This window comes from Cricetulus griseus, chromosome 8, assembly GCF_003668045.3.
Source record: "Cricetulus griseus strain 17A/GY chromosome 8, alternate assembly CriGri-PICRH-1.0, whole genome shotgun sequence".
NCBI lineage: Eukaryota > Metazoa > Chordata > Mammalia > Rodentia > Cricetidae > Cricetulus > Cricetulus griseus.
The window spans coordinates 54,470,426-54,495,423 of record NC_048601.1 but is presented as its reverse complement, the minus strand read 5'-3'; the positions used below and the strand labels follow the sequence as shown (position 1 = coordinate 54,495,423).

The 24,998-nt window shown below is 50.3% G+C and overlaps 1 protein-coding gene across 2 annotated transcripts in view; it reads left to right on the top strand.

Annotated features, from left to right (window-relative positions):
• Mgll (monoglyceride lipase) overlaps positions 1 to 18,325 on the top strand; it is a 99,281-nt gene extending 80,956 nt beyond the window's left edge. The window contains exons 5-8 of one of the 2 annotated variants that reach the window (XM_035448873.1): positions 656 to 766; positions 9,522 to 9,611; positions 15,550 to 15,765; positions 18,200 to 18,325. In XM_035448873.1, the coding sequence (XP_035304764.1) occupies positions 656 to 766; positions 9,522 to 9,611; positions 15,550 to 15,765; positions 18,200 to 18,325 (543 nt within the window). The remainder of the gene's footprint in view (positions 1 to 655; positions 767 to 9,521; positions 9,612 to 15,549; positions 15,766 to 18,199) is intronic. The other variant, XM_035448874.1, reaches the window with a different exon arrangement.
• The last annotated feature ends 6,673 nt before the right edge of the window (positions 18,326 to 24,998 follow it).

The window sequence follows — 24,998 nt, the reverse complement described above, 5'->3', positions numbered from 1 at the left end:
TTATTCCTGGAACTTAAATTTTGAAATCATTATTAAACACATACATACACACACCCCCATCTATTACTATAATTGAACTCTCCCCTAAAGAAAAGAAACAACTCATTTGAAGCTAGTCAGAATAGATGAATTGTGGGTCTGTTAGCTTTGGGTTTAAGAGTAGAAAGCAATGTGTTGTTACATTTGTGACCCACAGCCAGAACCTTCTTCATATCTGTCTGAAATGTTTGCCCTTGGAAAACCCAGAGACAAGAAATGTGCAATAAAAACCCTACAGAGCCAAGCACAGTGGCTCACTCCTGTAACCTTAGCACTCAGGGAGCTGAGGCAGGAGAATTGTCATGATTCTCTGACTGTCCTGGGCTATAGAGTAAGACTCTGTCTCAGTAAAATAAAATAAAGGGAGGGGGAAGGGACAGGGAGAGAGAAGGAAGGAGAGGAAGGAGAGAGGAGGGAGTGGAGAAGAAGGGAGGAAGGGAAGGGAGAAAAGAGGGAAAGAGAAACAGGAAAGGAAAGAGCAAAGAAGGAAGGAAAATCTGCCAATGGATAGGGTCTGTTCCAGGTCCCCACTTGGGCTCTTGGCCAACATGGGAACAGGTGAGGGAGTCGGGGTCACTCTGGTTAGAAGTCGGTGCCACTCTGTTTTGCCTTGCAGGGCGGTGCCATCTCCATCCTCGCGGCTGCAGAGAGACCAGCCCACTTCTCTGGCATGGTCCTCATCTCACCTCTGGTTCTTGCCAATCCAGAATCTGCATCGACTTTCAAGGTAAGAGGGAGCCACAGTGTGTATAGACCCTGAAGCTTCAGGATCGTGACTTATCCCTTTACAGCGGGTGTCTGTGTCAAAGGGCCCACTGCCGGTCAGTCCTGAACTTCAGACACTATTGTGTGAGGGTTTGACGTCAGATAGTCACCAGGGCTTAACTTGAAGTCAGGTGTGTCTTTCCCCCAAACACAAAAGAGAAGGCTTCCTGTTTATGCATGTTGTCCTGGCCAAAGTTAAGAGGAGGAAAGGTTACGGGAGTTACCGAGCTGGCGAAGTCACGTTTGCTGACAAGTCCCACGCAAGCATGAGCTTCTGTCACTGAACATTTGCCAACCTCAGCAGAAAGCGAACTCGGAGTGGAACTGCAGCTGCAGATCCCGTTCCGGGCTGCTCCACTCCATCCTTGAGCTCTTCCAGCCTCGGCCCTGATGGATGGATGGATGCATCAGTTTGGAGTGTGGATTTAAGGTGCTGTATGATCAGTGTTTGCTGTCGTTGCCAGAGCGTTGACTCCCTTTGACACGGTGAACAAGGCAACGAGGCACCCCAAGAAATAGCCAAGGCCAGTACCCCTGAGGGATTATTGATGTGTCCTTAGTGCAGATCTGTCCTTAGGAGGTATGAGAACCCCAAAGAGAGTGAAGCCCCCAAGGAGTGCTCCAGCCCTGGCAGCGGCTACTGTGACCTGAGCCAACTCTCAGGATGCTTGGAGGGGAGTGAAGGTGAGGTGGTGTGGCCTGGGTCCAGGTGTTGCGGGCAGCCTATACTGTCACCACCAAATGATGACAGGGGATTATTTAGATACCAGTGTGGCTTCTTATTCCCCTATCTCCTGGAACCCAGGCAGTGGAACCTGGCACTTGTCTGTGGTCCCAGGCAGCACATCAGGCACTGAGTGCAATGGCAGCATGGAAAGGTGCAAAGGCTGTGGCCTTCTCCTCATCTGCCTTGCTAACTGTGATTCTGTGGGGCATGGCCAAGTTAGTTCAAAGGCGCTTTTCCAAATATAGTCTGTAAGACAGAGGTTAGAGGGGAAGGCTGTGCCATGTTCAAATGGCTTCGTTCCAGAGACCTGTGGCCAGTGCATCAGGGAGTCTCCAACTGTGTCAGGAATTGCCAAGTGGGAGCTGTGTGTTCACCCACACAGTCCTGGACCAGGGAAGAGACAAGACCCGCGCATGCTGGGGGTGGGGACACTGAGGCTTGGGAAGGGGTAGTTCAGCCAGGCTTAGCCATCGAGTGGTGGATGTGAGCCCCAGTGGGGCTACCCCTCACAGAGAAGAAAATGGATGTTTTCTCCTTAGAGACAGTCCACAGAGCCTTTTAGATAAAGTGCACCACCACAGCTGTGCCCAGAGGAGGGCGGCCAAGGTTTCCTCCCAGGGTCCTCTGGGGCTCCATCTAGGACCAGCAGTGGCCGCACTTCTGAGCTGGTGACCTTTCTGGCTTGGTACTAATAGATCACCTTGTCAAATCAGGAGCCAGTGTCTCTAGGGAGACACAGGTCTCCTCTGATTAACCAAGACAAATTAGATTTCCCTTGGCCTGCCGAGGGCCAACCCCACCGGCGTCTGTTGCTGCCTCCAGGCTTCAGCCTGTCTTGTCTTTGACTGTCTCAGTCCAAGTGTGACTCCTTGGTTCACCTGCTGGGGGCATGTGGCTGCTCTCCACACATGGCCTTATCCTCAGACAAACTCCCTGAGAGAAGATCACCACATCTTTATTTCTGTTTCCCAATGTAATTTTACATAGTGAAGAATAATTCAAAGAGTTCAAATGTTAAAAGATGGGAAAGGGCATGGAGAAAATCCAGCCTGGGGGAGCAGGTCAGCAGTCATAAGGTCAGAGCTGGCTCCAAGGATACAGTTGGTGTGCACACATGCCGTTTGTTCTTTCTGCAGGTCAGGGCTTCTTGTGCTTATTTTGGGGAATATTGTTGCGTGTTCCTTTGGTTGGTCTGATTGTTCTTTGAGGGGTTTGGTTTGATTTTGCCATTTTTATTGTATGTCTTGGTGCCCTTTCTTCCCCCATCAAAATCTGAACAGGGTCTTCTGGGGACAGATCCTGGCTCAGAGCTCCCATTTCCAGTTGCCTGCTCCTGTGAGCCTCATAGATGGATGGCTGCTGGCCACCTTGTTCACAGGCAGGGATTCTAAGGGGTAGAGGAGGGCAGGGACTCAGGGTTGAAGGGTGGGGTGGAGGGGAGCTTCCCCACAATGCCCTGTGAATGTTCCCAGAGCCCCATGGATCCCTGAGCTCATTTAATAGCACTGGCATGCAGCTTGATGTTGGGCGCTGGCCTCCAGTCTGTGACTATAGGACCCAACACAGAAGAAAAATCGTATGTCCTCAGACTATATCCTCCAGCCAGTACCCTAACCTCAGCTGGTCCCCAGATAGTATGTCAGTCTTCATATGCATATGGGTGTGTGAAGGTGACCAGCTTCGCCCCTGGGATGGGAGGGTGCCCAGTCACCACCATCTGCTTTTTACACTGAGGCTGTGTTCGGATTAGCTAGGATATATTTAGCCTGAGGAAGAGACTGAGGACAAAGACATCAGCGCCCGGCACTCTCTGCTGAGGAAGTGGTTTCACAGGGAAAATGGTAGCAGCAGAAATTTAGAGACCAAAATTGCAGAGAACAAGTTTCAGCTGCTGCTTCCCTGGCTGTTCCCTCAAACAGTCTCATGTGTCTTCTAGGATCCCTTCTCTTACTGGGAGCCTCAAGGAAGGCAAAACTAGGCAGGGCTGGGCTGCCTGGATTGTCATCAGTGGGAACCATCTCCTTGCCTGAGGTCCCTGGAGTCCTGAGCAGGGCTTTGGGGTGCCCCCCCTTTCCAGCTCTGTAGGGCCCCTAGCCAGAGTATGGAGAGGGACTGTCTCCAGGAGACCTGTCTCACTGGAAGCACTGTTTCTCCCACACCACCTGCAAGGACGGGAAATGACTGAGTCACAGGCAAGGAAGCAAGGCCATTGTCTTCCTCAAGGTCAGCTTGATTACTGCTGAGCCAAGGAGCCCCTTCTACCCTAAAACATGACTGAGGTCATCTTCCTGCGACTGGATCCTACTTCCCATCTCAACATGCCAAGCCTGTTGTTGTCTCTGGACTCCAGTGCTCTGGAAGGAATATAGAGCATGGTGTGGGGGGGTGGGGACTGCAGGTGAGTAAGTAGCCTTGCATGGGCCACTGCGGTAGCCGCCATCAGCTCTAGTTGTGACTCCCCCTTAGTTCCACGGGCAACCTGCTTTGAGAGAGTTGGGGGCTCAGCTTTCCAGACATGGGTCTTGAAAAGCAAGCTGTCTACCCTGGAGTCAGAGCAAGCTCTGAATCACTGGAAAAGCATAAGACGTTTTACATTTCTATTGCACGACTTCCTAGAGAGATGCATTCCTGCTCAGAATGATCTGAAGTGACCCTAGAGAGCCCTGCCAGATCACAGGTGTTGCCATCCATGGGCCTCCTGAATGCAGGGCAGATTTCAGGAACCACGGCAGAAAGAAGGGGCAGTAATTACCTCTCACAGCAAGTTCTTCACAGGCAGAAGCTTAAAAATGATCGCAGGAGCTGTTAAGACCTTTCGGATCAATAAAGGCATTTATGCATGTCTCTACTGTTTACAGTGATGGGCACTGCAGTTGATTCAGAACTGTCCCCAGGGTGTGACAGGGACTCACCACCCCCTTCCCCCCTTCAGGGCTTGCTCAGTCAGGAGAGAGCAGCCTCAGTTCAGGAGCTGTGTTCCTGTTTATAGGGGCTGCATCATGGGTTGCAGAGCTTCAGCCATGGAGCTAGTTGTGGGAGTCCACACCTGCCATCCCAGTTCTCCAAAAGTAGAGACAGAGGGGGGTGAGTTCAAGGCTAGCCCGAGCTACCTTGTGAGAGCCTGTCTCAAAAAAAGAGCACCAAAGTTGCAGGTCACACACTTCTCCAGAGTCTCCACTAGGGTAGGGGTGCTGTTTGCTTCTCATTCAATTGACTAGCAAGGGACAAGGGACAAGCTCTGCAGGGGTCAGTCTTGACAAACACCCCAGGAATCCTCACTGTCCCCATCTGACAAATGAAGAAGCTGCTACCACCACGTGATCCAGATGTCACACCTCCTGGGAACTTACCCAAAGGAATCCAAGTCAACTTGCCAGAGACACCTGCCCACCCAGGTTCACCAGTGCAGTCTTCAGTGGCCAGGATAATGGAACCAGCCTAGATGCCCAATTGACAGATGGCCAGCAAAAGGAAATGTGGTGTGTTCACACAGCAGCGTTTTTCTCAGCTACAAAGAACAAAATTACGTCACTCACAGGAAAGTGAACCAGGAAATCATTACGTAAAATGAAATAAACTTGATCCAGGAAGACAAATGTCACATTTCCTCTCATATATGAGACCTGCGTCCCATGCACACATCCGTACATACTCACACCAGGCAGAGGTGGTGCACGCCTTTAATCCCAGCACTCGGCGGAGGCAGAGGAGGATCTCTGTGAGTTCGAGGCCAGCCTGGTCTACCGAGTGAGTTCCAGGACAGCCAGGGCTATGCAGAGAAACCCTGTCCCCAAAACAAACAATTCTCATACATACTCACATGTATTCATACTCACATACACATTGCAACATAAACACACATACATATGTATATGCAGACACAATGAATGTGAAAGCAGAAAGGGCACTACTGGGGAAAAGGAATGCACTCAGCAAGAAAAGGGAGTGTTGGGGTGGGGGCAGGAGAGAAAAATGGGGTAAAAATGGGCAAAATACATAGTAACCCTGAATGAAATGTCTGTGAGACCCACGGGTTGTATAATGACTATATGTTAATATACGCTAATAAAAGTTGTTGAAGAGACTTTCTCAAGGATTCAGTCCCAGAGTTTACACCCAAGTTGACCAAGTTGGGTCCGACTTGCCTGTTGGGATTGTGGGGAGGATGGGCAGCTTGCAGTCTCCTCTTCCTGAGCTGGGCCCACGGCTGTCTCCATGCCTGCAGGAGAACTTGAAGATCATGAAGACCCCTATTGAAAAGGCAGCTGAAGTGACGATGGCTTGGATACCATATGCATTCCACCTGTGGGTGAGCACGACCCCACCCTCCCTCTCCTGGGGGAATCAGGAGCAGGGCCTGCTACTGTAGCCACAGCTTGGGGATATGATCACAGCTGCTTCTAGGAGCCATCTGACATCCTTGACCCCTCGGCTCCTCCGGTTGCGGGATCTGCTGGTGGTGCCTTCGCCTTCTTTCTTGATACCTCCTCGTCCTCCTTATTCAGCCCGTCAGCTGCTCAGCCCTCCTGTCCTTCATCAATCAGCCCCCTCCCACTGCAGAGGCCTTCCTTCCATCCTCCTTCCTTGCCTTGTGCAGTCATCCCCTCTTAAAAGAACGGTGGGGAAGGGCCTCTTGCACATGCTGGATGCCCTGTGGTCTCAGGAGCATCCCTCTGCCTGCCTTGATTTCTTGGTGGAAGCAGCTACTAAAGTATCTACATCTCTTTAAGCCAGGTGGTGGTGGTTGTCCAAAGATATTCTCCCCTCTGAATGGGTCCTATTAGAAGCGTTCCTTAGAACTTACTACGCAGGGTTAGAGAGCTGGTAACTGGAGCCGGGGAAGCATCAGAACCTGTCCAACAGCAGGGACTGGAATATGACTCCTGCTCTGCCTGCACACTGGGGTCAATGAGGAGAGTTCAGGAGATTGAGGCAGGATCTGCTTGATGGGACCTACCTGGGTCCAGAGAGATCAGAGGTCTTGGGCTGGCCTGGGTATCTGTGGACAGTAGTCCTAAGATATCACTGCCCTTCATTTTCTTTTCTGTTGCTGTGATAAAAATATCCTGACAAGGCTGGGCGGTGGTGGCGCACGCCTTTAGTCCCAGCACTCGGGAGGCAGAGGCAGGAGGACCTCTGTGAGTTTGAGACCAGCCTGGTCTACAAGAGCTAGTTCCAGGACAGCCTCCAAAGCCACAGAGGAACGCTGCCTCGGAAAGCAAAACCAAACCAAATGAAACCAAAAGCATCCTGACCAAAGCAACTTAAAGGGCAGGGGTTTATTTAGCTCAGTCCACAGTGGTGGGAAAGGCACGACAGCAGAACTTAAAGGAGCTGGGTACACTGCGTTATCTATAGTCAAGTGGAACCTGCTTGCTAGGGCTCAGCTCCCTTTCTCCATTTGATGCAGATCCTGGATCCTAGAAAGAGAATGGCCCCACTCACAGTCGGCAGATCTTCCCTCCTCAGTTATACCAACCAGGACAGTCCCTGTCAGACACCCCTGGGGAGCCCCTCTCATGGGTGATTCTAGATTCTGTCAAATTGACAGCAATCACTGTCACGTCACCACATATTTGAACCCCTCCTTCATAGTTTTTTCCCTTTCATGCCTGTCCAGGAATGGAGCATCTGCCCTGGACATCGCCATTCTCTCTCCAGGGTTGGCATGTACCCAAATCTCCCACAGCCACCAATATAGTGAGACACTTCTGTTCTCTGGGTGGCATCCCGTGGGGCAAACCCTGACAAAAGGCTGCAGCCCTGCAGGCGATGGCCCTCATCCATGTCTGTGAGTGGGCAGCCAGTCCTGTTGCTAGGACACCAGCATCTTCATCTACACAGCCAGCACTGGACATTCATCGTTAGGAGCTGGTGCTAAAGCAGTGCACTCCCCCATCCTGAGGGCTAGCACAGTAGCTCCAGGGGGCAGGAGCGACTGTGTTTGAGTGGCCACTATGGCACCACCTTCCCTACACAGGCTGGGTATGTTCCCACCACATCTCCCCACTGGGCTTTAGGCTGCTGGAGAAAGAAAGTGGTCACCAGGACACAGCCTCTATACTGGAAATAGAGGTGAGGCCACAGCCCACTGTTCATCTCTGTGGGGGGACAGCCCATTTTAAAGCAACACATCTCAAAGTAGTGACCTTCCCCCAACCCCTCAGTTTTCCCTAAAAGCTTCCTTTAGCTGCCTAAATGGAGGAGGAAGACTGCGCCTGGCAAGAGGAGACAGTTGTTTTCACTAGAATTCTCCCCTGGAGGCAGATTCCCTGGCACCAGAGCCCCCATGTAGAACTAGAAATGTCTCCAGTCATCCCAGTCCTTGAACCTCAGTGTCTGCTTGAGAGCCTGGGGTGGAGGCCTTAGCAACCTCGAAGCATCAGTGCTTTGGTTTGGGAGAGGCCCGCATCGGGTTGGCACTCCTCTGTGCAGTGAGCAAATTCTGAACAGGACTGGCACCCCTGTGCCCAGGGCCACGTGGAATCAGGTGACTTGGCGGCAAGAGAGGGATCTGGCGGTGGATCTGTTGAGAGGGAAAAGGCATTGTACAGCCTTCCTCTGTTGCAGGGCCAGTGCTGAGGCATTCTCTGCCCCCTCTACTTTGCTGTCCCCTCTTGACTGGTCCTCTCTCACTATCTTCCCTGTGAATGCCTGCAAGAGCACTAATCTGTACCCTAACAGTCAACCACTGCAACCGTGAATGCTCCCTGTGGTGACACGGTGGACGATCGAGCGATGGATCAATTGATCCATCCATTCTGTGGGAAGGATTTTGCAGTGGGTAGCCAGCTGTTCCCTGGCTGTGGCTTTGAGGATGGGCAAAGAGTCAGTTGGACAAGCAGAAGGGGACAGTGCCCGAGATAGTAGCAGAAGCACTACTGTCTTCCTGTTGCCCGGGGACTTGGCTGCAACCTCTGAGGATATCAGGAATAGACTGGGTCAACCATCAGCCCTCACATGGATTCAGGGAGCTGGGGCAGAAGTCGTGGGGAAGAGCACTGTCTAGAAGCCAGTTTAGTGAAACTTGACGATAGTATGACGATTTCCCCGTAGCCGTATTCCTCCAGTGCTCAAGGAGGCCACAAGCAATTCCTCCACCACCAAGGGACCCACCTGTGAGCCAGGCGCCCTCCACACTTCCTAAGAACTCACCCTTTGCCAGCTCCTGTGGTTCTAATTTCAGCGTTTCACAGCTCACTTTTGAAATAGCTTCTTTCGCCCCAAATGTCTGCACTCATGGCAGACGTGAAATTAAACAGCCTCTCTCAGAAGGCAGACGTGCAAGATTGGGTTTTCTGCTTTCCTAGGAATATCTGAGGCCCGAGGGGGGGGATGGGCTGAGACCCCAGCCAGGCTCATCGTCTTCACTGGGCATGTATAGAATGCCAGGCTTTATCACACGATGTTATTAACCTTCCCTGTAGTCCATTTTGGGGGGAATGTTGGGGTCTCCATCAGCAGCTGTGCCAACAGAGCTCAGTATTGAGGTCCCAGCCTGTCTTCCTGGCTCACGGAGCTACGAACCAGACAGGGGACTTCTCCCCTCTGCCACAGGACTTCCTGTTCAGTCTGGTGATGGCTCGTTTTCCACGTGGTAGAACATGGCACGCAAGTGATTCTCTCTGATCCAAGCTGTCCTGCTTCCTTCGCTCGCTGACAACTGATCCAATGATTCTGACTATGCGATGTTGTTTTTGGTGCCTTGTGGGGAGGGCACAGGCTCATCAATGGCTCTTAAAAGTAATTCACAATTACATCTGATGTGTGGTTATATCTGCACAGAATCCAGAGCAAGAAAACAGACCCAGTGGTCGCACTGGTAGGAGAGCGGCCCTGTGTCAGGGCCCTGCATCGAGCAACATCCCTGAGTCCTGAGCATCAAGGCCACAGCACTCAGCTTGGGTGTCAGCTCCTTGCCCAGGTGATACTCTAGCCCTCCAGCATGGGTGGCCTGGACTCATGACTCTCATTTTGCCTCCTTGCCCAGGTCCTTGCTGCCAAAGTGCTCAACCTTGTCCTGCCAAACATGTCCTTGGGGCGCATTGACTCCAGCGTGCTGTCTCGGAACAAGTCGGAGGTGAGTGTAGGTGGACATAGGGGTGTTGGGAACAAAAGGCAGCTGAAGGTGGAGCCCAGTGAGATCTGACCTCGGCTCTCTCGTCACTTTGCTGCCATTTCTGGCAGTTGGGTGATGGGGACTCAGTGGAGTGAGAAGTTTCGTCCTTGCTTTAGGGGTTAGGGGAAGGCGGAGAGTCTGAGCTCTACTCCAGACAATCAGAGAGCTTGATGGAGGACAGACATGCTGCATGGTTAGGTCTCTCTTGGTTGCAAGTGACAGAAACCTAAGTCAAAGAGATTCAAGGGACCAGAGGATGGCCCAGTGATTATGAGAGCTTTCTGCTCTTGTGGAGGATCCCTGTGAGGTTCCCAGGACCCCACTCTGGTGGCTCATCCCAAGGTATCTGACACCCTCTCTGGCCTCTACCAGCACCCACACACACAGGATATACTCATAAAAATAGATTAAGTGATTTAAGCCTAAGAGGTCATTTATTGGTAACAGGAACTAAAGGCTTCAGAGGCACGATCGAGGATCAAAATCTCTGTAAGAGCCTGCCTTTTCTCTCAGTCTCTCCCCAGCACCACTACTTGGCTTTGTCCCCATCTAGGCTGTCCCCAAGTAAAGGCAAAGAAGCCATGAGCTTTCTAATTGGCCTTAATAAAAACCTGGAGTCAGATATGGGAGGGGGTTGAAAGCCAAATGATCAGAGAAGCAGAGCAGCAGCCACTAGAGCTCTTACCTCTATGAAATCTCCAGACTGAAAAAGAGACCAAGCTCCTGTCTGCTCCCGCCTATACTCCTCTCTCTGCCCCACCATCTCACTTCCTGTCTGTCTGTACAGACTTCCAATCCTCTCTGGTTAGCTAGTGGCTACCTCCACCCTCTCATCTTCAGGCAAGCTTTATTTGTTGAGAGTAAACAAGATATCACCACATTCCCCCCCTTTTTTTTCTAAACATAAAGGTTAGAACTAATGCAAGAAAAACTATAGACAATAAGTATAATGACTATATACAATATATACAAGCAATAAGTATATCAACAATGTCTAGCCTACTAACAGATGGTAAATTCAGAGAAAATACTCCATATCTATCCTATCTTAGTGAGTCCAAAAGGTTATACCTAACTCACTTTCTAACTTGCGTTTACAAAATCCATCTTTTTTATGTCTCTCAACCTTATACACTTTACATTTCTTCAGTAAATTTCTTTTCTGAATCTGATAACAAGGAAGGCTATTAACTATGAAGTCTTCAACTCCACTAGAGACCTGAGAAGGAAATACTACTACCTGAGTAAGCAGGAAGTGCAAACAAGTGACTTCCAAAAAAACTGAGAAATGTCAGAAATAGCTGGCTGCCTGGACAGTCACCCAAGGTTTCTCTGCAACACTGGTGCATCCATCTTTGGCCTAAAGGCCTAGCATATCTGACAGACTTGTCTGTGAAGCAGGATTTTGTTTTTTCGAGACAGGGTTTCTCTGTGGCTTTGGAGGCTGTCCTGGAACTAGCTCTTGTAGACCAGGCTGGTCTCAAACTCAGAGATCCACCTGCCTCTGCCTCCCAAGTGCTGGGATTAAAGGCATGCACCACCACTGCCTGGCCTGAAGCAGGATATTCTGAAGTACTGTCCTACATTGTCTTGGCAAAGTTCAGTAGTCCTTTCTTTTGTGACCTGCTTGTCCAATTTGGACAGAATACTGTCAGCAGTCAAAGCAAGGGCAATTTCTTGCCCAGTGGCTAACTTTTGCCACAAAGAAAGTGAACTCCATGTGGAGTTTCTTCAATGTCCATCATCTTTTCTTAAGTAGATTGGTGCTGCCAGGAGCAGACATGTCTCACTGTCGAAAAGAGAACCTATGGGTTTTTTTTGTTTGTTTTCTGTTTTTGTTTTTGTTGTTTTTTGCTTGCTTGAAGACAGGGATTTTATTTTGTCATAAGACATCTTTGCACCCAAATTGTTCTCTGGACCCTGTGAACAAGATAACAATGAGCAAGTCCAATGCAGGGATGGATGTCCAGTTCCTTTGCCCTTATAGGGCTCTTCCCATTCACCATAGATCAGAAAACTTTGACACTGGTCTAAGGTGGCAAATTTGGAGGTAGCATTTTGTAGAGTATTTCTCTCTTGTAAAATTCCTCATCAAGAGACAGGCTAGGTTTGCCTGCAGATGAACCCAGGTCATACCTGGGTTCCAGACAGTCCCAAAAGGATGATCCCTCTCTTCCTGTTACCAGCCTGTGTTTTCCCAACCCTGGGAGTAGAAGATAACTTACTGTGTCCTGCATGTGTCCTAGCCTGTCTTGTCTTTGGGGATCAGTCTGCCATGGACAACACAACACCTGCATCCAGGGGCCGGAGGCAGAAAGGACTTTGCATTAGAGGGAAGAGATCGGTGATTCACAGCCCTAGACAGACCAGCTCTCATTGACCTGCATCTCAATGGGTCCAGCTTGGACGGGTGCTGGCTGGTGAGCCCAGTCAAAGAGAGAGGCAAGGAGGGGCTTCCCCTGGAAAGCTGCTGCACCGAGCAGCTGGGTTGTCTATCTTCCTACAACAAAGGCAGAGAGAAAGAAAGGAAAAATGAAGGCATTCCAGCCCATTCTCTTGAGAAACAGCTCATCGTTTCTGAGGTCTTATGGAGAATGAAAGGGTACCATGAAGGACTGCTCTCAGGTTCCACAACTCCCAATTGCCACCTGTGTCCTTCAGGCCAACTAGAGAGCTAAAGATATCTCCCTGCGGGGGACATAGAAATGGAGGTTCTGGCAGCCTGAAGATCTCAGCCTTCAAGTGGCTAAAGCCACCCCCATTCCTCAGTAGAGTGTCTGCCTCCCTGCTGCCTTTGAACCTGTGCTGAGCATTAAAAATAGCCTCTCTGCCCACCTAGGGGAAATAGCGAGAAGAGGCACCACCCAACAACACACAGCAAGAGTCTCCAGGTTCATCCTCAGATGGCACATTGCCCACGGTACCCTGCAGCTAGGAAAGCCTCAAAACACCAAACAACAATGCTCCCCTAATTGGCCAATGCAGGATGGTGGGGAATTGGAGGACTTTGCAGCCAGGCTCTAGGGGCTGACACAGGTGGAAAGGCCAGAGGGTGGGATTGGGGAAAGCAGATGGCTCCCTTGGTTGGATGGCAACAGATGTTTGCTTGGGTTTGCTGTGGCACAGTCCTCTAAGCCCACCCAATGCTGTTAGTGTCACTTTACAATGGCCAGCCCTGAGTCTTGTTCTCTATAGAACTTTCTGAAGCTTTAATTTTATTTCCACACCTCCTGGACACCATAGCCCCTTTGGTCCCCCTGTAACCTTGGAAGTTATGGAAGCTTGGGTCAAAAGAAAGCAAATCACTCACCCAACGGCACAGTTAGTAAAGTCAGGATTTGAGCCCAAGTTCATTTCTAGGCCAAATGCACTTGACACTAACACACTGGGAACGAAAACATAGCTGTCAACATACATACGCATAGACACATACACTCTTTACTAAAATCACTGTGAGCTGCATCCAGCTATGAAAGACAGACATTTCATGTGTCCATCACCCTGCTTCCCACAACAGGAAGGAAGTCATCCAGCCAGGTGTTGATCCTATATAGCTTGTCACTCTCCACCCATGCTCATATCCCATCCCATGAATATTTCCAAAATGCTAGCCGCACTGACTCAGTACAGTTCTTTCTAAATATCCCTGAAGTCCTAACTTAGAGTCATAAGAGAGAGAAAAGAATGCAGTGACCAGACCAAAGGTTTTGAAGCCTATCCTAGCTATAGTTCCATCTGGGATCTACCTTTCCTTGACACTGCTGGTGCTCCTTCCCCAGAAGGTGCCACTGTATAAACAATGTTTGTGTGGCCAGGAAATAGAAACAAAGCCACAATCAGGAAGTGGCTGGGGCCATGAAGCAGTTAAACACAGGAATGGACTCCTCTGGGACCTAGCATATTGGGACACTCCAGGAAGCAGGATGAAGCCTCTGGAAGGATATTCATAGTGGACTTCATACAGCAGGTGGGCTAGAGCCCACAAGGCTATCATCCCCAGATTCTGGAGGAGACTAGCATAGATGCAACATGAACATATTCAGAAGCAGCAGTGTGGTAGGCAGGAGCTGGTTCCTTCCTCTGTCTCATGCCTTCTCAAGACACCTTTTCCATTGCTGAACACTTCTAGGGGTGACCCTTGCCTTAGTAGTTCTTCTCACTCCTTAGAGAATAAAGCAAACCCTTGACCCAAGCACATGGCCAGTTCCTTTACTTGCTGCTTACTGGCCAGGATATGGTCACATGACCACGCCTAGCTGCCAGGGATGCCGAGATGTGTACTCTGGAAGGTTATGTACCCTGCCTGATGCCAAGGGCTCTATAAGAACAGGAGTTGAGGCACTAATACAAGTGGGCTGCTAGATTGCTCTCTCTCTCTCTCTCTCTCTCTCATATATATATATATATATATATATATATATATATATCGATCTCTCTCGATCATTTCCTCTCCTGTGTCATATGGGTAATAAGAGCCTTGATTCCATCATGAGACACTGCACCTGTAGGCGCTCAGATGACAACTGTGAGGCCCTGAATGGTACCCCTGACACCAGGTTATGCCCAAGGTGTATTTCTGATACGTGGCACAGTCATTTCTGCCACTCTTACTATTGCCATTAAGACTTGGCCAACCTGAGGCCTAGGGCTCTTCTGGTGGCCCCATAACTCTTGAAGTAGGGCTCCTTGGAGACCCTGAAAGAGACCTATGGTGGCCTGGGTCCATGGCCAGCTGTCCCCACACTGCCCCTGTACTGCTCTGCCAGACTCGAGTCCTATCTTAGCCTGCTGAACAGATGGCCTGGCTCTGTGGGGTTCTTGCCAGCTCAGCTGCAAGAAGTGTTTCATCCATCCCGTGCAGCTCATCACAAATGGTCAGCTTGGTGGGGCTCAAATCCAGGCTGTCAGGGTGACTGCGGGACAGCCTGTCCCTTCTTACACGGGGTCTGGAATTCTGGCCAGGCCTTTGGAGGGGTGGCAACTGAAGTAGATGATCTTAAGTCAGGGCTCAGAGACCCCTGCCATATCAGGACCAGCAGCCTTGAGTTCCCCTCACCTTGGTCCCACCATCTGTTTGTCCCAAACCAGCTCAGAGTCTGTCTGCAAGGAGAAAAGTAAGCAATGGGTGTCACAGCTTCACAGCTATTCTTGAAAGCCTAGGAGACTTCCTGTTCCAGCCCATGCTTTTCCAGCCCTTCTGTGTGCATGTCCATCACCCCACATAGAGACAACCTTAGGAATGAGGAGGACAAGAAAACCTGCTGTAGCACCTCAGGGCCCTGAGCCAAATAACCTGAGTAGACAGAATGGTGGATTTTGATTATATATATATATGAGCCAAGGTCAATCTGACCTTGAATTAAACTCCTCCTGCTTTGGTCTCCCAAGGGCTGGGGTTTTACAAGCATGTGTCACCATGCATGGCTATGTTGCTGCCTTATATTTGTAAAAATCCACCTTAGTACCTTAGTATTGGAAAATTTCTACAGACCTTTATGTAGACAGCCAGCCCTCCATCATATCCTGGGTCTTCTCATGGGAGAATCCAAACAGCCCAGCGTTTCTATAGCACTGACCTTGGCCTATATCTAGATAAGCATCTAGAGATGACTGAAGCTTTGGGAAGGGTTGTGAGGGGGGGCGCTACTCAAATAATACATCAAGCTACATGAGGTACCTGAGCATCTCAGACTTGGAGAGTTCTGGACCTTCTCCCCAATGTAAGATGAGTCAGAGCTGTGTGAAACAAGCTAAGGTCCGAGCACAGAGGTGCTGAGCACAGTTCAGACCCAAGTTCCTGGGAATGGAACACATTGCCAGTCTCCACAACCCTTGGGCAGGCAGAAGTACAACACCCTCTCTTGTGATCCCACGAGCTGACAGCATCTCCTCCTCTCAGGTGGACATATACGACTCCGACCCACTCATCTGCCGCGCAGGGGTAAAGGTGTGCTTTGGCATACAGCTGCTGAACGCCGTCTCGAGGGTGGAGCGCGCGATGCCCAAGCTGACACTGCCATTCCTGCTGCTGCAGGGTTCTGCTGACCGGCTGTGTGACAGCAAAGGTGCCTACCTGCTCATGGAATCATCCCGGAGTCAGGACAAGACACTCAAGGTAAGAGACAGGAGGCCGTGTCCCAAGGGGTCCCGAGGGTCAGCCTGGCTGGGAAGTAATGGTGAGGAGTTCCAGGCAAATGAACTTTGTGACAACACATGGGTCCCCAGCCCATTGCTTCACAAGAATGAACCTCACAGAGAAGAGACTCATCTGATGGTATGTGCAAGAAAAAAGCCTGCAGCTGGGCACAGGAGACAATGTTTTACCCAAGCTGCAGGGCTCCCTGCAGTGCCCCAGTACCCTCTGAACCTGCTACAACTCAGGGTCCACAGATCTTGGGGCCTCAGGACACAGGGACCATGGGGTCAGGGAATGCAGGTTCCAGGGCACTTGGATGAGTCTGGTCTGCAAGGGCATCTGCAGGAGTTCACCTTGTGGTTGGGATCCCTGAGGACAGGTCAATACTTGATGATGTAACATGTTTGACACAGGGAACAGAGTACCACTCAGTGACTTTCAAGATAGATGCTTTTTGAGTCCAGATATACTTGCCTATGTCCCACTGAACTAGGAGGCAACCCGACTGAGGAGGCGAGGCCCTACTGGGTACCAAACAATATGGAACCCTGAAACTGAAGCATACCTACACTCCCTTGCCCACATTATTGGGCTCCTGGTCTGTGCAGGTGTAGGGGTGCCATAGAATCTGGGTTACATCCTCACTGTGTTACAAAGACAGGTTATTCTTCAAGAGTGGTAGAGGTCAGTATTTGAACTGAGGTCCTTGGAGTTGAGTCCTCAGTCCCTCCAAACCCTGCACCATTCTGGAAGAGACTCATATCTTTGCAAATTATCAAGGGCTTATCTGTAATGGAGCTCTTGCCTCATTCAGGGAGGGCCCCAGGGTTCCATCCCAGCTCCAAGCTCCCAGAGAATTAACTTTTCACTCAGCAGTCTCCCATCACTTCTGCAACTCTTATTTATTGAGTTCTGACTTAGTGAAGGTCATGCAGACATCTGACAAAGACTGACCCTCTCTTGGAGCCTGCACCCCACAGTAGGTGAACAAAGAGAAAATGGATGCTCAGATTGTCTATAGACAGGGTCAGTCTGCAGGACAGAGGGATGCTGGGGCACTCCCCTCCTATGAAGCAGGCAAGCCAAGAATTTACAGGGAGAATAGCCACGACAGAACATTCCAGAACAAGCAAGGGAAGTTGGGGGAGGGGACTTGATTTTGGCACAGGGAGCATCATGAGAACAAGGCTGGCACAGGGGGAGGAGCTCATGAGAAACACTGTTCACAGCTGAGGTAAGAAACAAGCATGTCGCCCTCAGATGGGAGATGCCTGTGCCTGTTAGAGCACAATCCCACCTAAAGAGCGAATGTCTGTACCACATGGAGGCTTCTGGAGGATGGTAAATGTATTGAAAAAACAAAATGAGCCAGGCTCAGAAAGCCAAGAGTGGCATGCATGCTCTTATGGACATATGTGAACTAAATCCCTAAACCTACACTATAAACATTCAAATTATGATTCCCAAGGATGGGAGAGTGAGGAGGGAGAGACAGGAGGATAGGTAGGTTAGGGGCAAATGCAGTTAGGTGGCTACGTCCTGGTGTTCCGTAGCTCATTGAATAGTTCCAAAGAGAAGAGGCATGTTGAGTGCTCTTAGCACAGAGAAGTAAAGGACCAGGGGCAATGGATGAGATGATTGCTCCACACAGTATTGAAGGATGCTCCTGGGGTTTAGGCCTGTAAAAGCAAGGAGACTGCAGTGCCCCCTCTGAGACGGGTGACCCCAGCAGACAGCAGAGAGAAATCTTAAGGCAAATGGCTAACTAGAAGAAGGCTAGCTAACTAGAGGGACATTTTAGTCAGCCATGTAGTACGGGTTTCTAAGCCATGAGTGGCTACTAGGTTGCTAGGACTGTAGGAGCCACCAGCAAGGGAGGGAGCGGACAGGGGCCACTAATCTGCCTCTGAACACTGCTGGTAAGTCCAGAGTCATCCAAGCTACAAGTGACCGGGTAGGACAAATGAGATCCCAGGAGACCTTGCCAAGGGCCACTGCTGTGCACTGGGGGTTGGAGGCGGAGACCTGGGGGAAAGGACAGAAGACGGGGCATGAAGATGGACAGAGCTTCCTGGCAGGAAGGTTCTGGGGATCTAAGCTGTACCAGCAGCTGGAGAGCCCTGGGAACAGCATGGAATGTCCAGATTGTTGCAAAATTGTCATTTGTGATTAGAAGGTGCTAGCTAGAGCAGGACGGAAGGGATCCATACCTGCCTTCTCAGCTACCAGGAGCCTGAGGTGGGACAATGGCTAGCCATGTAAGGCTAGCTTAAGCAACATGGCAGTGTCCCATCTGAAATGAACTAGGGGGAACACTGGGAATGATTGCCGAGTGAGTGCATCATAAGTATGACGTTGTGTGCCCTGCCCGACCCATACACCAGGTCTAATTCCCTGGCCCTTCTGATTACAGATGTATGAAGGTGCCTACCACGTTCTCCACAAGGAACTTCCAGAAGTGACCAAGTCCGTCCTCCATGAAATAAATATGTGGCTTTCTCACAGGACAGCAGCAACAGGCGCTGGGTGCCCACCCTGAATGTACTGGCCAGGCAATCAGCTCGTGGTCTTGGGGGAAGCAGGTAGAGGAAGGGCAGTGCCGGCTGGCTTGAAAAAAAAAATCACAAATTGGAGGGAACCCTAGTGCAATTTACTCTGAAGGAAAAAAAATGATAATTTGTCATATATAAGGCTATTGGCCACTGTCTCTACCACCCTTGGGGGTAGGCACTTTATAAAAGAGGGAGTATATTTTCCACACACAGACTGTGTTGGAATATCCTTTGATTAAAAAATTCAGCCTCTGCCCTCCTCTCCCAGCTCCCGTGGGGTTCAGGGACTCTCTCGTAGTCCCATGTCCCAGCCTGCAATAATCAGAGGTCTCTCTCCTCCTGTCCCAAGCCTTCTCTGACTGGCTGTTCTCTGGCATGTGATGAGGTGGCCTGTGTCCCCAGAGCTAGCTCCTTAGTAGGCTCACGTGCCCCTCCGAGGCACTTCCTCAAAATGGGCAGCCACCCTATGACCTGGTCAGTGACTTCTCAGATGGAAGCCAGGCGTTGGGGAGGGAGGGTGGCCCTGAAGCTCTTCTCCCCACACAGCCCTTCCCCCTGCCGGGAGTTTGGTTACCCAGAGCATGTCGTATGCATTGAGAAAGGCTCTTTTTCTCAGGTTACTAAGTACTCCATGCTGAGGAGGGTGGCTTTGAAGATAAATGTTTAATATATATGGTATATTCTAAAGACTATATGGGTGGGGGTGGGGGGGTGGAGCCTGGACATCTTTGGAAGAACTGGTACCCACACAGGGCCAGTCTGCTGAAGGTCCCAGTCCCCTAAATGAGGAAAAAACAGAGGATAGAGGACTGTGGCCTGGGCTGTCCCTCTGTCCAGAGTCAACTAGGAGTCGCTTGCCAGTAGCATAGCTACCTCCGGTGGCAGGGGAGACTCTTATGAAGCCATGGTGCTGCCTGCCTGCCCAGGGCAGCAAGAGCACTCAGTGGCCACCCACAGACAAGGACCACAGCTGTCTGCACCCCATCGCAGGCTGCAGCAGGATGGCTCAGCCAGGCCTCATAGAGGCCGCCCTGGAGCAGTGAAGTCCAAGCCCCGTGTCCTCTCAGGTGCCCGTCCAGAGGCCTGCCCCAGGCCTCACTTAGTGCCAGCAATAACTGGGGCTCACTGCCCCCTTGGAGCACTTTCATCTTTACAGAGGGGCTTGCTGTTACCTCAGGATTCTTGTTAGTGCACATAGGACCCTGGGAAGGGGGCGCTGCTGCCAGGGAGAACTGCTTGGCTGCAGGGAGGGGTGAGTGGACCCTTGATCCTCCAGAAAGCTGCAATTCAGGGCCCTATGGTCTTGAAAGAGGCACCTGTCAACCCTAGGCTCTGTCATTTCTGGAGTTTATTCTAAGACCTGGGGAGGACCCTCTGCCCTCTCTGGTGGCCCTGACCATGCATGGCAGTCAGAAGCTGGCCACCTACTACAGGCCATAAGGACACTGTGCCCCTCAGCAGGGCCAAGCACTGCATACAGGGAAGGCAGTGTCCAGAGCTGTCCAGAGGCCTCTCTTAGCTCTGCATCTCTTTAGAAAAAAAGACAAAGTGTGCTAAGAAGAGGGGCAGTCAGCACCCCCAGCTGTTCAGGGAACCCTGGACAGCAGCAGACAGGCAAGGGGTGTTTCTGTTCTCCATTAAGAAAAAAAAAAAAAAAAAAAAGGACCCCCAACTCCAGACTGCTGTGCTCCAGGGCCCAGATCTGTGACTCTTCTCAGGAGCCACCCAAGCTGCTCCCAGAAGCACATGCTGACAATGTCACTTTGCAAACCACATGCTGGTACCTGGGCTGGTAGCATTCGTGCATGACTTCATCTACAGAGATGCATGTACTTCTGGTTAAGGAATCGCTAACACTAAAAAGGGGGACATGGTCTGAAATTAGGACTCTCTTGTGAAACCTGAAGAGGGGACAGGGACATGAATGCATCATGTCCTGCATGACAAAACCTGTCTGTAGAGGGCTGGGCCGGCCAGCCGGCCAGCCTTGTGCAGACTCTGCCCTTGGTACTGGAGGAAGCCTGACAAGCTGGGCTTCATAGTCACCCCATCACCAGGATGCAGAGGGATTGGGGTGTGGGAGGGATATGAAGAAGGTGGGAGCCAGCAAGGGGCCACGAGAGCCCTGCCCAGGTGACGGAGAGGGGACCCAGACCCAAGCACCTGTAAGAACACAGCGCCTTCTCCAACAGGACGGACTTAGTGCCTGAAAAGCTTCTTAGGAAAGGGCACCACCTGCAGGTAGTGGGCGTCTCAGCCACTAAGTCCCAGTTCCTCGGTATCCTGTAGGGGAACAGCCTCCCACCACCATGGCCCCTCAGCTTCTGGATGTCCTGGGACCATCGTGAGAGTAGTTGGGGTGCTCTAATACCACAGGGCTCTGCTCAGACCCCACCCCAGGCCACCTCACACTTCCCTTTCTCTTCTGATTGCTAATGTAACTTTCTAGGGATCACAGTGGCTCACTGGTTTGTTACTGTCACCGCGCTCCCCATGTGTACTCTTAGTGGGGATCCTGTACCGGCTTAGAACTAAAGAAACCAATGTGCACTACAGCTCACCGTAATAAATCACATGCTTTTGGAGAGTCCTGTGTCTGTCTGGCCTCTTGTTCTGTGTGTCTACCCTTTTGCTAAGAGAACCACAGGCCTGTGCTGGAAGCAGTGACACATCAATGCCAGTCACCTGACGTGAACTCAGCAGCCCTTCCAGGGCCAAATGCCAACCGGACACATGGATTGTGTCTTCTCCCATCCATTCTTGGGGAGGCCATGCTGAATCATAGATTCATCCCTCAGCACCCCCATCCAACCCCACCCTCCAGTGCTCAGGCAGCCTTAACAGCTTGCTGCTCTGTTGCTGTCCTGTTGGGTGCCCAGGATGGCCAAGCCCCATCTTCACCCACGTCTACTCCCTGACCAAGAGTAATCCAGGACATCTATTGCTGGTGTCCTGGGCACCTCCCCTTGCTCCCCATCGTCTCCTGACCTAACAGCTCTGCTTTCAGAGTATTGGCACCAAACCTATCACTATAACTGCTGGGAAACAGCAGGAGTGCCCGACAAGTCAGAAGTGAGCCTCCCCTATGCAATGGCCTCGTGGGACCCCAGCTCACTAAAGGCCGAGGACCCTACTAAGAGTGGTTTCTTACCTGTGGCACGAATAGCCTCACCATGCCCTGTCCCTAATGGATACGATACACTATTTGTCCTCTGGGCAGCCCTGTCTTTTACTTGGGTTGTGAGGTGAGAAGTACCTGTTCCAACTATTGTCCAGAGGGTCCCCCAGAAATGCTTTGTCATGGGGGCTGTAGAGGGAGGGAGGGAATGAACAGGAGGAGGGGCAGAGGGAAAGAAGTAACTAAATGAGCACAGGGGGTGAGAATGAATGCATGAAGGTGAACAAAGAAGAAAGGAGTGTCAAAAAAAATAAGACAGTTCCTACTTCAAAGAGGACATATGAGTATATATGTATATATGAGTTTATATGAGTGATGATGGCCTGGGAACATGGATTCAGATCACTACAAATTCTAGGTTCCAATGACATTCTTACAGTAACTGAACTAAGAAATTCATGAATCAAGGCACTTCAAGGACATTGATGGAAACATCAGATACACAGGTGTTAGTTGTCTGTATAAGAAATGTCCCCTATAAGCTCTGGTATGTGAATATCTGGTTCCCTGTTGCTGGTGCTGTTTACAGAGGCTATGGAGCCTTTAGGAGTCTTGCTGGAGAAGTACATCACTGTGAATGGACTAAGTCACTCCTGCTCATGGTGCTTTGTCTCCGCAACAAAAAGTAACACAGCAAATGGAAGAAAAATCAGGAAGTCTCGGCTGTACTCTTACTCTTTGGGGGCCTGCCACCCAGTTCCCAAATTAATACATGGAGACTTAATCTTATGAATGCCCGGCCTTAGCTTTTCTGTTTAGCTTTTCTTAAATTATCCCATCTACCTTTTGCCTCTGGGCTTCTACCTTTCTCTATTCTATATACCTTTCTTTCCTTCTTACACCACAGCTGGTTGTGTGGCTGGTGGCTGGCCCCTGGATGTGTCCTCTTCCCATGCCTCCCTCTTCTTTTATTCTTTCTGCCTGGCAGCCCCGCCTATCCTCCCTCCTGCCTTGCTATTGGCCGTTCAGCTATTTAATTAGCCCAATCAGGTGTTTTAGGCAGGCAAAGTAACACAGCTTTACAGGGTTAAACAAATGAAACAAAAGAATGCAACACATCTTTGCATCATTAAACAAATATTCAACAGCATAAACAAAATGTAACACATAGTAATATTCCACAACACTCTACTATAGACCACGGATGCTAACTGATGACATTCTTAGCTTTTGGTTGATGAAAGCTGCTGGTCTGTTAGGTTAACACATTTCAAAGGATTTTGCCTGTTAATCACAAGGACGTTTGGACAGACACAGAGGTGGGCAAGGAATGGCTCTTAAAGAGGCTGAAGATAGCCCGTGATAAATTGTTGTTAGGCTCTGGACCTACACACAGTTTCAGCCTCTCTACAGCCTTGGAAGTTCTAATTAGCCTTACAGAAGGTTCAGTGGCAGATAAATCATCTTTCCAGGAAATCTGGTTCACAGGAATGAGAGGGAATGGACGAGCCACTAAGGAAGGAGCAGTGGGCATGCACCTTTCAAAGAACAGAATAGAAATTGCATCTGGTACTTATGTTAGAACTGACTTGCCTGTGACATGGCTGGGAAATGAGGTACCAACCAGTCAGGGAAGAGGAAGGGGGCAGGACTCAAGACACAGGACATGGTTGGTTATTGGCAGATAAACCTGCAGCATGGAGACCTGCAGAGAGAGAGAAAGACATGGCAGCATAGGGAAAGGACAGAAGAGCGGAGCAAGGCCCAGCCAGCAGTGGGGCAAAGCTGCTCAAGATGTAGGTGACAGGTGTCTCAGGATCCGGGAGAGAAGAGAATACCCACTCCTCTGACCACTGCAGGAAGGAGACTGCCTGTCAGCCCATGATACTCACTGCATTTTCTGGAGTTGTGGTTCTGCTTCCCAGGGAGGCAGAATTCCCATGATGAATGACTGGTGGCGCCTGGCGCCTGGCCCCTGGGGGTGGTGGGCTTCTGTGGCAGGTTGGAAACCCCAAGGGTGTCATAGTATGATGTTTTACTCTTTCGGCTTTTTGAGGGGCTGTCACCTAGCTTCCAAATAAATCACACATGAAGGCTTATTCTTAGTTAGAAATGCCTGCTCTTGGCTTGTTTCTTGCCAGATTTTCTAAAATTATCCTGTCTACCTTTTCCCTCTGGGCTTCTGTCTTCTGTACTCCTGTATCTTACCCTTTCCTTCTTACTCTGTGACTGGCTGGCCCCTAACGTCCTGCTCTCCTTGTTCTCTTGCTCCTCTTCCTCAGTTCTCTTTCTATTTATACTCTCTGCCTGCCAGCCCCACCTATCCTTGCCCCTCCCTCATCATTGGCCGTTCAGCTCTTTATTAGGACCACCAGGTCGTTTTAGACAGGCAAAGTAACACAGCTTCACAGAGTTAAACAAATGCAGCATAAACAAAAGTCACACATCTTTACATCGTTAAAGAATGTTCCAGAGCATAAACAAATGTAGCACACCTTAAAAATAATATTCTACAGCAAGTGCAGTGATTTGCTACAACCACAGCTGAGGCAGAGCCACACACCCCTCTGCCCCTACAGCAAGGCCTAAAGGCCAACATCATGGAAAACTACTGAAGCCTGAGAACCTCCATTCCTGTCTCCAACACCTGGACAGATGTCCCCATCCCGAGGACCCAAGAAAGCCCACCACAGGTATTCTAACAGTCTACCCACAAATCCTGCAGAGAGAGGGTGACCTACACAGCCAGTCAACTTGGTTCAGAGGCCCATTCATGTCTGACCAGAGAAACCAGCCACTTTCCCCAGATGCCCAGGCCTTCAAACTGTTCAGTACATAACCAAAGGGCTAGGATATGGCTTGGGAGAGGCGTGTAGGTTCTGGGTTCCAACACACTGAAATGACAAGTGTGTTTTCTTCATTCTAAAACCCCAATATAGATGCTATACTGATCCATCCCCTCAGATCCTCAGAGAGAGCTTTAGAAACTGCTTTTGCCAAAAGGCTCTGGCTTCTCATTTGGTCCCACAAAGCAGCAGCAGGGCGACAGTCGGCATCTCTGCCTTTGTTTTGTGACTGTTCCCCATTGGGTCAGCTGCTCACCTCATATTAATCACATCCTGCTTCAAATTCAAAGGCACAGAAATAGTCATTGCCCTAAAACTGCATTGACTTTGGAATCCAGGAACTTCAGAGCCCAGAATGACAGACTGCCCCTCCATGGCAGGCCAACCTTCGGGACAGGACACCATCCCTCAGATGAAGGCAGTTGTCCTTGATTGGAGAAACTGCACCCTGAAGCAAAAGTATTTGTCCTATAGGACCAGAATCAGAGCTGAAACCATACCTTGACCAGGGCTGCTGAATGCTACACCATCAGCTGAGGCCTCCATGGCTGCTGCTCAGCAGATTACACTGCAAATGAACCTCAGGGACCTGTTTATCCTCCTGGGTGCTCACAGGCGCGCCCCCTGGTGGCTGACAGGAAGCTGTGATTGACTTAAATGGAATTCTTCACACAAACGATGGCCAGAGTGTGGCCC